We start from the raw sequence: 15,246 nt of genomic DNA on the forward strand, positions 1-15,246 counted from the left end.
AAAGTGGACAAGGATGTTGCAGGGGAATTGCTCTCCCATGGGCCAACAAAGTGATCAAGATTAAACAAATATCACAATAATTTAAAATGAAAAAAAAGTTTATTATCCGAATTTCGTTTTCTTTTTTATAAAAATTTCTTAACATGTATTGAACCATATATTATAAAATTAAAGCATTTGAGGAAACTGAGTTGATCTACTTTAAACCCAACAACCCTCATCCAATCAATAGTCTTTTGAGATAGTGGGATTTACAGCTTAGCTTTGATCTTTGAACTTTGGTTACGAAGATAAGGAATAGACTTAGAACTTTGGTTACGTTAACGTATTCTATTAAAATATTAAATTTAGTTTTTATAAGTAATTTGTAAAAATTAAATTTTTGTATTTGAAAAAATTTAACAAAGTTATTTTAATATATATGCTGACATGATAGATGGTGTAATTTTTTTATTAACTTTGTTTTAAATACGGTTATGTGTTTTACAGTAATGATGTGATATTTAAAAGTTAAGAAATATGATCAATTTTTTTATTGACGCATTATTAAATAAGATTACTTTTCAATAATGATGATATAATATTTGAGAGCCATGAAATATAAATCTATATAACATGATATGATTTTTTTAAACAAAATATCTATTAATGTAATGTATTTAACATTTATAATTAATCATTGTATGCACTTAAATATCTTTTTGATAAAAAATAACCATTAACATAGGAAAACGTATAAGAAAGTGAATAAGGATATTGTTGAAGGGAAATTGCTCTTCCGTGGACCAGCAAAGTGAATAATCAGGTTTATACCGCACTTTTGTACAATTTAGCTCTGAATCACTGCATCTCTTTGGAGTTTGTTCGACTTCTGAACACCAAGTGGCGTTAACAGAACCCAAAACAAGGCGTAATCACAGTTCCAATCCAAAAGATTTTTTTTTTGCCAAATAAATTTTGATTTCTTATATTTTGTGATTTTTAAAATATTAAAAGTCTCAATTAATAAATCTTCCAATAAAAAAATATTGTACTTTGCAAATTATTCACACCGAAAGTTTATTTGTATCCTTGGCATCAAAACTAGGTTGAAACTTGGCTCATTTTAGGATAATAATGTCGTTGGAGCAGTTGATTCTGCTAATGGTTAAATAACACTTTAAGAGGATTGTTACAAAGCCATTCACAGCATGTTTGGTTCACGAAATAGATAAGAATGGAATAGAATAGTTATTACGTGGGAATAGAATGAGGTGAGAATAGAATAGAATAAGTATTATGTAGTTTGGTATGATGAATGGAATAGAGTAGGAATAATTATTATGACTTATTACAGTATTTGATTGGTAACAATAGCTTTGGAATAAGAAATAAATAAAAAATAAAAAGATTAAAATATCATTTATTATATAAATTATTTATTTTATTTTTATTTTTTAAATATTAATAATTTATAATTAATTAAAATATTAATAATTTAAATATCAATATTTTAATACAATTTAATTATTAATATTTTAATTAATAATCATTTTTCATGACTAATTTCAATAATAGATAAAATATTAATAATTTAATAAATAAAACATTAAAATTAAAATATTAATATTTAATATTTTAATCATATTAATATTAATAATGTTTCAATTATATATAAAATATTAATATTTTTAAATTTACAAATAATTTATTCTTTTTTATTCTATTTTTACCCTTTTTTTTTCTTTTTCATGGCCAGTCGTTGGAAAGGCGATCGGTGTAACAAAACACCAATCTGGAGCACCATGTGGCCGGATCTGGCCACTATGGCGCCAGATCGGCGCTTCCCCACGGCTGGATCTGGCCGTGGAGTGCCAGATCCAACCGTGGGATCTGGTAGGGAAGCACCAAATCCTGCACTTCCCGCGATCAGATTTGGCTGTTGAGTGCCAGATCTGNTTGCCCTTTTTTTTTCATGGGCCGATCGCCGGAAAGGCAACCGGTGTAACAAAACGCCGATCTGGAGCACCATGTGGCCGGATCTGGCCACTATGGCGCCAGATCGGCGCTTCCCCACGGCTGGATCTGGCCGTGGAGTGCCAGATCCAACCGTGGGATCTGGTCGGGAAGCACCAGATCCGAGTGCTTCCCGCGACGAGATCTGGCCTTTGAGTGCCAGATCTGGCCATTATGGCGCCAGATCGACGCTTCCCCACGGCTGGATTTGGCCGTGGAGTGCCAGATCCAACCGTGGGATCTGGTTTGGAAGCACCAGATCCGGTGCTTCCCGCGGCGAGATCTGGCCGTTAAGTGCCAGATCTGGCTGGATCTCTGTTCAATATTGTCGGAAAGGACTAGATCGACGTTTTTCGATCATATTCGGTTGCTGCCGTCTCCATCGTCGCCGTTGCGGCCGCCGTCGCCGGTGTTGAGTTCCAATTAGAGAGAGAATGAGAGAGGGAGAAGAGAGAGAAAGAAAAGGGAAAATGGGAGAAAAAAAGTATTTATAGGTATATGGTTGTAATATTTTTAGGTTATAAGGGCTATTTTGGTCATTATATATTTGAAAGTTATTCCATGAGCCATGAAATAGCTATTATCGAGGGGAAAGAGAATAGATAAAGATGACTTTTAATCTATTTGACAGAATTTTTATTTCTGAAAAATTGATATTTCATATTTCAATTTGATACCAAATAAAAGAATAAAAAATGATCGAGAATAGAGGAGAAATAGCATAGTTATTCCCCATACCAAACGGGCCATCAAGGTATGTGAAATGGGGACATATTCAAATTTATATTTCAGATTTGTTTGTCATTACATACAGAAGTTTCTCTGTATCTTATATTATATCAAACGTATTAAACTATTGCACTCATGTCTACTTTAATAATTTCCATGGTTTCATCATTGCCAGTGATTTTGTTGAAAGATTTTCTTTCAGCCTTTGTTGACTTGTGGCAGACAAGCTGAGATTTGGAAGATCTCACAACTCTCGAGTAAAACGAAAAACAAAAAAAGAAAGATTTCAATTGAGGTTGTGATAATATACAGACGCTTTCTTCTACCTTTGGCATGCCCTCCTTGGTAAATGGACAAGCAGTAGTAAAGAATAATTAAAGTTGCAACTGTTGGGGCACATGGCCTATGATATGGCCCCAACCCCATATTTTTTTAGTTTGCATATACGATCTCTTGAGTACTAAATGTGTCAATAAAAAATCTTTTGCCACAAAATCAATGTTGGAACTTCAATTCTTATCCATTGGAAATAGCTTGTCAGAGACTGGCAGAATGAACAATTGCTACCAGACTTTGATTTTTATCTTTTGTTCTGTCTTCGAATACCATACCAGGATTGCCTATGACCTCTTGATGTCAGATTATATAAATGTCTTGGTAGGTGTATGCCATGATATTTTCTGCATATCCATTTGAACAGTTTCGGCAGCGACCAAGAGCACCTCCAACAGCGCCAGGCATGGTTGACTACCAAGACCCTGACCATGAACAGCTAAGGAAAAGATTGGGGCCTGCTCCATCAGTCTGTGGAGGTAATTTCTCATTTTTTTTGTTTATTTTAATTATTCATTTTTTAATATTTCATTACTTGTTCTGTTACTTTACAACCATACTAATCTTAAATTCTTTTGATTTTGTTTCATCATCAATTTAATATGTTTCTGTGCCTTTATTTTTTGGTAACATATCCTACACCAAGGGCAACAAGCTTGGTCATTGGATGAACTACCAAGAACAGTGGCTTTGACTATGCATGAAGGATCCATGGTCACCAGCAGAGCAATTGAGTTTCCATATCATTTCTGCGATTATCCCTACTACGACGACAAACCCTTCGATGGTCAACCCACGAAGATGTTGACAGTGTGGAGACATGAAAAACCTTATTTTTAATTATCATTATAATTTATTACTCCTTTTCCCAAATTATTTATCTTTTTAATTTTCACGAAATTTTTTTTAAAAAAAAAAATTCAAGGACTGAAGTGTACATTTGGCTTTCATACATAAATGGAGAGGATAAGAATGAAGACAATGGGTAAGTCATGCTTTATAAATGGAGAGGCGGTCTGCACGCGTCAAAGAACAACTGGCTTTACAGTAAAAATAATGGAAGTGCGACTGTTTTGGCACATGGCCTATGGTCCAACCCCATCTTTTTTAGTGGCATACAGTAACAAAACTATCAAGGACCCCTTTCTATTCGCAGGCTCCCTATACACTTTCCATGCGTCATGATGATTTTTATTGGTTTTAGGAAAGAATATGGCAGATCTAAAGAAACCATTAACTTAGAGAAACGAAAAAGAAAGTGAATCAGGATGTTGCAGGGAAATTGCTCTCCCATGGACCAGTAAAGTGATGAGAATTAACAAATATCACCATACTTCAACATGGAAAAAAAAAGTTTAATATTCGAATTTCCTTTTCATTTTTATAAAAATTTCTTATATAACACAACTGTCTATCGCACAAACGCATCACTATTGTCTTCCTTTAGCTTCCTTTGCTTTTCCGTTCTCAAACCCTTTCGCTTGTTGCTTCTCTCTTCCATTATCCTTTTTTCCTTTTGTTTCCTTCTCGTCTTCTCACATTCCTCCGCTTTCCACCCAAAACACCATAACCTTTCACTTTGATTCTTAGTTGTCTCTTTGTTCATAGCTAGTTATAATTAACGGAGAAAGCTGCTATTTCCAATTTCTCACCATTTTGATTATTTGACTTGTTCACATCGTTATTGATATATTAGTTCTTGTCGTTTACATTTTATGGGTCTGATCGATCCCCTGTTATCTCTGTTCTTCTGTCATTTGCTTTACTTTTCTATTGAATAAACAAAATGGAATCTGTTGCTGACGTTGCTGCCAACCTTTCTTCGGAAGCTGCGAAGGGCGCCTTCGAAGAAGGTCAACAGTTTGTGAGATATGTAAGCACCTACGAGCAAAATATTGACAAGTTCAACGAGAAATTGAAGTCGTTGACAGCAAAAAGAAAAAGTGTGCAGCAAGAGGTTGATGATGCAGAAAGGAGCGGGAAGAAGATAAAAGCGGACGTCGAGCATTGGTGCAAGAGAGTGGACGAGGAAATCAATGAAAGGGAGAAGAAGGTGAAGGATCTTGAAGGCAAAGCAAAGAAAAAGTGCTTCTTTGGCTTGTGTCCCAATTTCAACTCTCGCTATCAGTGTAGCCTGACAGCAGAAGAAGGTGCCAGGACTTTCGACGACCTTATCAAACAAAGTCAATTTAACAAAGTGGGATACCTTGATGTTCCAGAAGCTATAGTGGATGAATCTCCTAATGGCTTTGAAACCTTTAAATCAAGAGAGAAGGTTTTCAACGACATCATGGAGGCAATGAAAGATGTTACTGTCAGCATGATAGGGGTGTACGGGTTGCCTGGTGTGGGCAAAACATTACTAGTCAATGAAGTTGCCAGACAAGTCCAAGAGGTTAAGTTATTTGATTCTGTGGTTACAGTGACTGTGGCTCAAACTCCTGTCATTCAGAAAATTCAAGAAAATATTGCTGAGTTGTTGAGTTTAAGACTAAAAGATAATAGTATAAATGTAAGAGCGCGTAGATTGCACGAAAGGTTAAAGAAAGAGAAGACAGTTCTTATTGTTTTAGATGATATTTGGAAGAGACTGGATCTCAAGGAAGTCGGAATTCCATTTGGAAACCAACACAAGGGATGCAAGATATTGTTGACGTCAAGAGATCGAGATGTTCTGTTAGATGGGATGAAAGCTGAAAAAACTTTTGCAATTGATGTTTTAGACAATGAAGAAACTTGGAACTTGTTTAAGAAGATGGCTGGGGATAGTGTTGAGAGAGCTGAGTTACGATCTATAGCAATTGAGGTAGCCAAAAAATGTGCAAGATTGCCGCTGGCCATTGCAACAGTTGCAAATGCACTGAGTAATAAACCTTTATATGTTTGGAAGGATGCTTTACTACAACTACAGAAGCCTTGCTCAAGAAACTTGAGTAGGAAATTCGCAGACGCATATTTAGCTACACAGTTGAGTTACAACCATTTAGAAAATGAAGAACTCAAACAGGCTTTTCTGCTTTGCAGTCTACTGCGTCGTGTTGGAAACATTGATGACTTGTTGAAATATGCCATTGGTTTGGGTTTAATTAATGGTGTCGACACCATGGAGGAAGCACGAAGCAGGTTGTTAACAATGGTGCGTGACCTCAAAGCTTCTTGTTTGTTAATTGATAATAACACCGGTAAACTGTCCTTTGATATGCATGATCTTGTTTATGATTTTGCCATGTCAATCGCTTCCAAGGACCATCACCTTTTTGCATCACACGAGGAGGATGTTCCGAAAGATTGGCCTAATGAAGAGACAATGAAAAAGTGCAACATGATTAATTTGGAATTTCCCAGTATTAGAGAGCTTCCTGACGAGTTGAATTGCCCACAACTTGTTTTTTGCTGTATGTTTGGCAAGGATGATTCCCTGGAAATGCCACCTAACTTCTTTAGGCAAACAACAAATCTTAAAGTCTTAGGTTTGACTGAAAAACAAGTTTCTTCTTTACCTTCGTCAATTTGTCTCCTAACAAGCCTTCGTACATTGTGTCTAGATTATTGTAAACTGGGAGATATAGCCATTATTGGAGAGCTTAAGAATTTAGAAATTCTTAGTCTTTTAGGATCTCATTTTAGAATTTTACCTAAGGAAATTGGGCGGCTGGTTAAGCTAAAATTATTAGATTTACGTTATTGTGCTGCACTCAAAATAATTCCAGCAGGCTTCTTCTCAACCTTGTCAAGATTAGAAGAATTATATATGCTTGGCACTTTTATTCAATGGGAAGTAAGGGAACATGCCAACCAACGAAGCAGTGCTAGTCTTGCTGAATTGAAGAATTTGTCTTGTTTGATTGCTTTAGAATTAAATATTCTTGATGTTGAGGCCATGTCGAGGGGCTTGTTCTTTGAAGAGTTCCAAAAGTTGGAAAGATACAAGATTTTAATAGGAAGCTATCATGCGGATAAGTGTTTTCTGGATGCGGGTGAGTATTCAAGGACTCTGATACTCAATGCAAGCAGCCTTGATCATTTGGGTCATGGACTTAAGATGTTTTTGAAGAAAACTGAAGCTCTACGTATATATGGGGATTTCAATATAAAAAATGATTCAATGATCCGATTTATCATTCGTGATAATGGTGCAGTTGAATTTCCTCAATTACGATCTTTGATATTTCAAGGTCTACCAGATCTCATTGGCTTTTGCTGCAAAGATTTGATTGCCTTTTCCTTTGGCCCAAGCCGTCAACTCATGCCTCTTATCAGTGCACAGGTATTTTGTTAATTTCTATTTTTTTTTTGAAAGGTTAGCATTTTATTAATGGCAAAGGTCTCACAAGAGAGACTTACAGAGTTCTAAGATAGGCTAAATTCTATCTTTTACTCGTTCTAAGGCATATATTGATCTCATTTCCAGCTTCCTTAGATTCTCTCCATTTGAATAGTCAATGTTCTCAAATGTTAAATTTGTATTATTTTAGAATATTTATTATGAGTCAAAATACAAATTGAATAGGAATTTGGCTTCCATTATAAATTTATAAATTTGACACGCTATAATCAATTTAGAAAATTGTGTAGTGCTGTACTTATCCTTTCTTAAACTTATATAAGAGAGCTTGACATAATTGTAGGTTTAATTAGAGATCTTAGGTTTGAGATTGGATATAATCTAAATGCCAACAATTTGATCTCATCTACGTTGTTACAATTCAATGATTGTTTAAAACAAAAAAAAAATTAGTATTTCTTCCATTGTCTTTTTTATTTTTTTGTACTATGTTTTAATGTAGATCAATTACATGTTTGTAGATGTTGTTACCTTGCTTGGAGACATTGCAGTTGTCGTCAACTAATATTGAAAGGATATGGCATAATTCTTGCTACAATCTTGAGAAGTTGACAACGTTGATCATCAAGGATTGTGACAACTTAACTCATTTATTATCATTTTCCTTGGCTAGAAGGCTAGTGCATCTCAAATGCTTTGAGGTGAGCAGATGCAAGTCCTTGAAAGAGATAATTTCCAAAGAGGAATTTGAAAAAAAAAGCGAGGTTAAGACTTTATTTCCTAAATTAGCCTCTCTAAGCTTAGAGAATCTTCAGCATCTCATTAGATTTTGCCCAAAACATCAAAATATTGAATTTCCATCCTTGAAGTCACTGAAGATAGAAAATTGCCCAAAACTGAAAGGGTTCATATACAAATCTACATCAGAAGGGAGACGATGTTTCTCTTGTAAAGCTCTCTTTGATGAAAAGGTAGATTATTGTTAGCTTTCTTTTCTGTACTTGTTTTCCTATTTCCATGCCTTTGGCCTTGATTATAAGAACAAATGCTTCAAAACAGTTCATTAATTGGCATGAATTAATTACGTACAGGTTGCATTTCCTAGTTTGGAGGAAATTTTTATTTCCAACTTGAGAAGCATAGAGATGATATGGCAGAATCAACTCTCTGCGAATTCCTTTCTCAAACTACAACGAATGCAAGTTATACAATGCAATAATTTATTGACCATTTTCTCGTCTAATACATTGAGAGCATTTCAAGGACTGCAAACTCTGCAAGTTTACAGATGTGATTTGGTAGAAGAAGTATTTGAAATCGAAAGGTCAAATATGGAAGAAACACGTGCTGCCACCACTCATCTAAAAGAACTGGTTTTAGGGCATCTACCAAGCTTGAAGTATATTTGGAAAAATGATCCTCAAGGAATTTTTACATTTGAAAATTTGCAGGTAATAGATGTTCGGTGGTGTTTGAATTTGAAGAATGTATTTCCAGCATCTGTAGCCAAAGTTCTTCCACAACTGAGATGTCTTTCTATACATGACTGTGGAGTGGAGGAGATTGTTTCCATGGAGGAAGGATTGGAAACAACTGTCACTTTTGAGTTTAATCAAGTATCCTTCCTTTCTCTTTGGAAGCTACTAGAACTCAAATGTTTCTATGCGGGAGTGCATACGACAAAGTGGCCAATGTTAAAAGAGTTCAACGTATATGGCTGTGGCAAAACGAAGATATTGGGTACAAAACATTTCAGCATCGTAGATACGCCTAACGTCAATCGGCAACAACTTGAGTCCCAATTAATTTCCTTGGATGGAAAGGTATGCATGCACCTCCACTCTTCTCTGTAATTAATTAAGATAAGATGCTCATGTACTTGTGAAAAGCTTTCTCGTCTTTTCAATATTTTTTTTTAATTGGGGAAAGAGGGATTCGAATCTTATTTTTTAGGCAGAGGGATAATACACCAATCAATGAGTCAAATGCTCAGGTGCTTCTCGTCCTTTTAATATAATAATATATAATAGCTATCCTAACTTTTGGCAAACTAGGGTGCAAAACATCATTTTAATCAAATGTGATCTTGCTAAAGATCATTTATTACTACAACTCAAAATATTATATTTTGTCTTTATAGGGCTTTGCATGTGTCAATTTAATTCAATTTCTTAATTTTTTAAGAGTTTTTATTTTGAATACTCAATTTCAAAAAATCACAAATTAATCACTAACATTTTTTAAAATTAATGTTGTGATCACTTAATTAATTTACAGTTAACAATTGGTGGTTGATGTTACTTTTCATGTGTGTTACATTCATCACATGGTATGATCATGTCAAGTGGCAAACTACATTAACTAGTTGTTAATATTTAACGGTTGAGTGATTATAATATTAATTTTTATGAATGTTAATGATCAAATGATGATTTGTAAAATTAAGTGATTAAAATAAATATTTTAAAAAAGTTACGTGTAAATGTACAATAAAAATTTTGAATATATATATCGTCGATAATTTGTTTGGGATGCCTCTACCATTAAATAATGAGAATCGAAATAATTTTAATTAAAAACAAGACTTGATACTTCCAAGGAAAACATAACAAGTCTTGAAAGGTTTATATTGTAATCTGAGTGTATGAAGATTTGTATACATGGCATATTGTGTTTGCAATCAATTGAGGAGGTAATTTTCAATTTTTTTCGTTTTCTAGTTTTTCATTTTTGGATACTTTTTACTTGTTCTGTCACTTTAAAACCTGACTAATCTTAGATTTCCTTTATTTTATCGCATTACCTATTTAATATGTTTCATTGTCTTTATTTTTGGGTACATATCCTACAACACGGCAGCAAGCTTGGTCATTGGATGACCTCCCAACAACAGTGGTTTTGACCATGCATCAAGGATCCATGGTTACGAGCATGGATTTTCATCCTTCGCGCCACACATTGCTACTCGGTATGAAAGTTACTTTTATCCTTCGCACGAGGACTAACTTGAAAGTTGTCTCTTTTTATGATACAATGTTTTTGAGAGCAGTTGGTTCTGCCAATGGTGAAATCACACTTTGGGAACTTGGGATGCGTCAGAGATTGGTTACAAAGCCATTCAAGATATGGAAAGTGTCGACATGGGGCGTGACGGTGGGTTCAATTAAATTTCAGGTTGGTGTATCATTACTTACTGAGATTTCTCTCTATGTTGTACTTTTTCAAATGTATTGAACTATTGCAGTCATGTGACTCATGTCCGTTTTAACAATTTCTATGGGCTTCAGCATTGCAATTGATTTTGTTGGAAGAGTTACTTGCAGGTTATGACGATGTTCGGTGATATACTCTTATCTGTCAACCGTGTCACATGGAGTCCTGATGGAAGTTTTGTAGGTGTGTGCCTCTTTGATAGATTACTGACATTTTAGTTTGCATATGTTTGTACTTATTGCCTTTCTTGCTGCAGGGGTTGCATTTTCCAAGCATTTAATTCACTTGTATGCTTATCCTGGATCTAATGATCTAATACAGATCATACAGGTTAGATGATCATTTTTCTACTTCACCAGCTAAAAGAATAAATAACTGGTGTTTGACTTTTTCTTGTTCTTCGTCTCTTTTGACAGATTGATGCCCATGTTGGTGGTGTAAATGACTTAGCCTTTGCTCATATAAACAAACGACTGTGCGTTGTTACCTGTGGAGATGACGACCTCATAAAGGTGAGAGATATTAAATTTTCACTAAAAGTTTTGATTAAATTGGATATTTCTTGTTATTATCCTGATGAAGGAAATGGAACAGGTGTGGGATCCAATGACGGGACAAAAGCTGTTTAATTTTGAAGGTCATGATGCACCTGTTTATTCCATCTGCCCATATCAGAAACAGAATATTCCGGTAGAAATACAAAAAATGTCGTTGGTTATTGATTATGTATACCTTTTAGTGTTAAGAACAGGAAACAAGTGACCAAGCCTCGATCGCAAAACTGCTGCATCAGTTGCCTCTGTTGCCTTTTTGACCGCAACTATAACCAATCCCTGTCACCTGAAGATGCTGTCACAACCAACTTGTTTAATGCACGAATATTCGTATAGCATTGTGCTCCCACCAGTCACTGCCTTTATTTATGATTTCCCATTTGATTTAATATCCATCACAGAGCTTCTAGCCTTTTAAAACCATTTCCATACTCCCATTTAGAACTTGACCCCGATGGGTGCTGTACTCGTCCAAAACATTTGACTCTCTCTTTGAACCTTTTAGGCCAGTGTCTTGTCGAGCTTATAGTATTTGTTGGTTCAATTGAAAGCTTAGCTTAGCGTTGCTGTTTGGATGGGAATTCATACTTACATTTGCTAATTATCTACAACATGGCAGCTCATATATTCAACCACTGTCGATGGGACAATTACGTCCTCGATGTATGATGGTATGCAATACAAAGCTGACTTTTTTGCTCCAGGTCAAGGGTGTAGTACAATAATTCTCAGTGCTAATAGTACAAGGTATGATCATGAATTTTAAGATAGGAATTTATATAACTTCCTATTATAAACTTCAGTTGTGTTCATTTTTTAAAAAATCTATTTGATCGTAACATATTTAATTAACCCTTTTTTTTTTCCAATTTTACATATTTTTTTCGTATTAATTTTAAACTTTTTGTTAATATCTAATTTTTGTTTCAGATTGTTCTCTTGTGGAACAAGTAAAGATGGACGATCTTTTCTGGTTGAGTGGTATCGAAATGAAAGAATAGTCAAGAGGATTTATGAGGGGTTCACAAAGAAATCAGCAGGTGTGGTGTCATTCGACATCGTGCAAAATCAATTTTTAGCTGCAGGAGAAGATAGCCAAATAAAGTTTTGGAACATGGATGATAGCAATCTTCTCACTTTCATAGATGCAGAGGGTGGACTCCCTGTAAGTCAAATGTTCACACTTTATAGCTCTCTTCTGAAACATTTATACTATTTAGATTAGGTTTATAAACAATCATATTAATTGCTACAGAGTCTTCCCCGTGTGAGATTCAATAAGGAAGGAAATCTCCTTGCTGTGACAACAGCAGACAATGGATTCAAAATACTTGCCAATGCTGTGGGTCTCAGATCTTTACGAGCAAATGAAGCATCATCTTCTTCTGCCTAGATGTTTGGGAAATGCCCCAGTCCTGTAGAATCCTCCTACATGATTCATACTTGTTCATGTTTTACTTTGCTTGTCCTTAACCCCTCAAGTGTTTTTCTTTTTTCTTAAAAATAGTTTCTGACTTTCTATAATTGACTTATATATATATATATATATATATATTTGGCCAAATAAACTCAGTAAAGATTTTGATTTCTTGTATTTTGTGTGTTTTTTAGTATTCAACAAATAATCTTTCAATCAAGAAATAACTACTTGCAAATAATCCGTATGGAATGAGTGATCATGCCCGGTGACATAACTTGGTACTTAATTAAATAGGAATACTAATGTAATTAGTGTATAGTCTCACTTTCCAAATTGAGTTAAGAAGTTGCAATGCTGAGCCTGTAGAAAGAAGGGTAAATAGAGATTTTAACTAAGATTAATGAAGACTAATTTAATTGTAAAAATTAAATTTTTGTATTTTGAAAAATTAACAAAGCAACGGAAAATCTAAGTCAATTACAAAAGGGGTTCCACACCCTTCCAAGCAGAGAAATAAAAACCTTGCAAGAATTCAACCTTTTCGGCTTTCGCTACCCGATTGTCTCTTTCTCTACCCGACCCATGATGGCTACTTCCTCTCTCGGGACAAGCTACGTTCCTATTGGCCTTCATCAAACTCATCAGCTACTTTTCCATTATCCAAACCCATATCACAATATCCTTCATCAGTCTTGTCCACACTAAGAGTTCGGGCCCTTCCATGCTAACACTTCGGCTAAGGTCCACCACCTTAACCACTCGGCCTTTCACCAACTTTTCTTGGGCTTGTGACCTCATTTCATACCTTACCTCATCATCATGGATTAGGCCTTTCGAATGGAAATCTTAATCAAAAAAGTTACTACCCCCTGGTCCATTTCAATTTTTAGTCTATCTTAAAGAAATGATGATTGTATAATTTAAAAAATAATTTTATTTTTTACATCTTCTCTTTCATTGATTTTCTCTTCAGACTGCATCATCAAGGTGGACTCTAACTCAACTGCATTTTATATGTCAAAGAAATTTCAATTAATTGAACAAATTAAGGCAACAAAAGAAAAAAAAAGAAATTATACTATGATTCAAAGATTTGATTTTTTGGGGTTTTAGTTCCGAAAAAGAATAGCTCTCTAAACCAGATGATTTGAGAAGAAATTTACTTTGGAAACCCCCTGGCTATTTTTGGATATTTTGCCATTTTAAAGTAAAATACATAGCAAGCAAAATAAAGAAAATCCATTAGAATGTATCCTCTTTAATACTACCGAAAATATTAATCCTAACAGCCCTAATTAATAATAATAATAATAATTTTAAAAAATCTAAATAAATCAAAATATTGCAAACACAATAAATCCCAAAGGAGTGCAGAAATTTTACTTAAGGGATAATCTCAGGCAACAAAACGCCATTCTCATCATACTGAATCGTGGCAATAGGCCTACACCTCATACCCATCAGAATCCTCTTCTTGCACAGTTCTTGTTTCTTTGTTTCTCCTCCCATCATCTTCTTCATAGACCAAGCAATCTTTAGTTTTCGACGGGTGGTCGGTGTTGTTCTCGATATACCCATAGGCAATTCATTGGATTTCTTCTCCTGTTTCCCCATCACCGTCCTCCTTGTATCAACAGTGTTTGCATCTCTAACAATGATGCTCAAGCCGGCATTGTCACCAACACCAGCTTTGTTGATTTCTGCTTTGGTCAGTTGCAGGCCGTAATTAGTCCTTTTGCTTAAGAATTTCGTGACTGTAACCTGCTGCTCCACTCTCTCTTCTTCTTTGTCCTGTTGCTCCACTCTCTCTTCTTCTTTGTGTTCATCCTCCAACATTTCTTGCTTCACTTTCTCCTCTTCTTTGTCTTCATCCTCCAGCATTTCCTTGAACATGCGTGACTTGGATATTCCAAGCCCGGTCGCCACAACCATTTGTTGAACTCCTCCATTCAAATCGTTTGCACTGCTTTTTTTTCTTGTTATTTTCGCCGATCCCATGCCAACTGATCTTTCAACAATTTTCTTCGAGTTCTCCATCTGATCCCAATCTCCATTCCAATAAACCTCACCATTTTCACCACTGGAGGACCTTGAGTCTGTCTCGGGCGATGACTTCTTGTTACCAAAGACGTTGGAAAACATGCCACCAACCTTCTTCCTGAAACTCTTCCTAGATTTCGCCCCATGTTTCTTCTGGTTCTTACTGCCATTCTCATCATCCCCACTGCGGACATGATTTCTTCTCGGCACGAACTTCACGAACTTAACGAACTTAAGCAACCCCTTGGGTAACACCTTGGGAATCGGAACCTTGGGAATATAGATGGTGATGTGGAGATTGTAAGACGATGAATGTTTTGGTGGAACCAAAAGCTTGGTGTTTTCATGGTTTGTTCCTGGCATCTTCGGGTGAAGAGAGAACTATAGTTTTGTTTTTGAGATTTTGATAATTTTGCTTTTGAGATTTTGGTTTTACGCATTAAATCAAAAGGAATTTGAGTTTATGAGAATTGAGAAGTGAAAGGGAAACGTGAGTTCTTTCACTATAAAATAACTGTACATCAGTTTTTTATTTTCCCTCCACAAAGTTCATGTTGAGATAAAACAGGATAGAGATTAATTAGTTAACGCATATCTCTAAAATTCACACTTATCTCAATTCTTTTTTCTTTTCTTTTTTTATTTTTGTTTAATATGGAAATTCAATCTCTTATTCA

At 35.1% G+C, this 15,246-nt stretch overlaps 1 protein-coding gene across 2 annotated transcripts; it reads left to right on the forward strand.

Moving 5' to 3' along the window:
- LOC18600529 (probable disease resistance protein At4g27220) lies at positions 4,458–12,650 on the forward strand. Of its 2 annotated transcripts, XM_007031014.2 has the most exons (12): positions 4,459–7,324; positions 7,864–8,313; positions 8,434–9,165; positions 10,202–10,310; positions 10,392–10,516; positions 10,666–10,738; positions 10,812–10,885; positions 10,972–11,067; positions 11,150–11,245; positions 11,729–11,856; positions 12,040–12,274; positions 12,365–12,650. In XM_007031014.2, exons 1-12 carry the CDS (start codon positions 4,844–4,846, stop codon positions 12,500–12,502), a joined length of 4,737 nt encoding a protein of 1,578 aa, XP_007031076.2. In that variant the 5' UTR covers positions 4,459–4,843; the 3' UTR covers positions 12,503–12,650. The 2 variants fall into 2 exon arrangements, with proteins under 2 accessions (XP_017976852.1, XP_007031076.2); XM_018121363.1 differs by lacking the exon at positions 11,150–11,245 and having other exon boundaries at positions 4,458–7,324.

Source organism: Theobroma cacao, chromosome 5 (assembly GCF_000208745.1).
Source record: "Theobroma cacao cultivar B97-61/B2 chromosome 5, Criollo_cocoa_genome_V2, whole genome shotgun sequence".
NCBI classification, from domain to species: Eukaryota; Viridiplantae; Streptophyta; class Magnoliopsida; order Malvales; family Malvaceae; genus Theobroma; species Theobroma cacao.

Bases quoted from the DNA above. Each gene is read 5' to 3' on its own strand.
- LOC18600529 (XM_007031014.2), top strand. From the start codon at position 4,844: ATGGAATCTGTTGCTGACGTTGCTGCCAACCTTTCTTCGGAAGCTGCG. The intron at 11,068-11,149 runs GTGAGAGATATT...GAAATGGAACAG, and splicing joins GAGATGACGACCTCATAAAG to GTGTGGGATCCAATGACGGG. The intron at 11,857-12,039 runs GTATGATCATGA...TTTTTGTTTCAG, and splicing joins CTCAGTGCTAATAGTACAAG to ATTGTTCTCTTGTGGAACAA.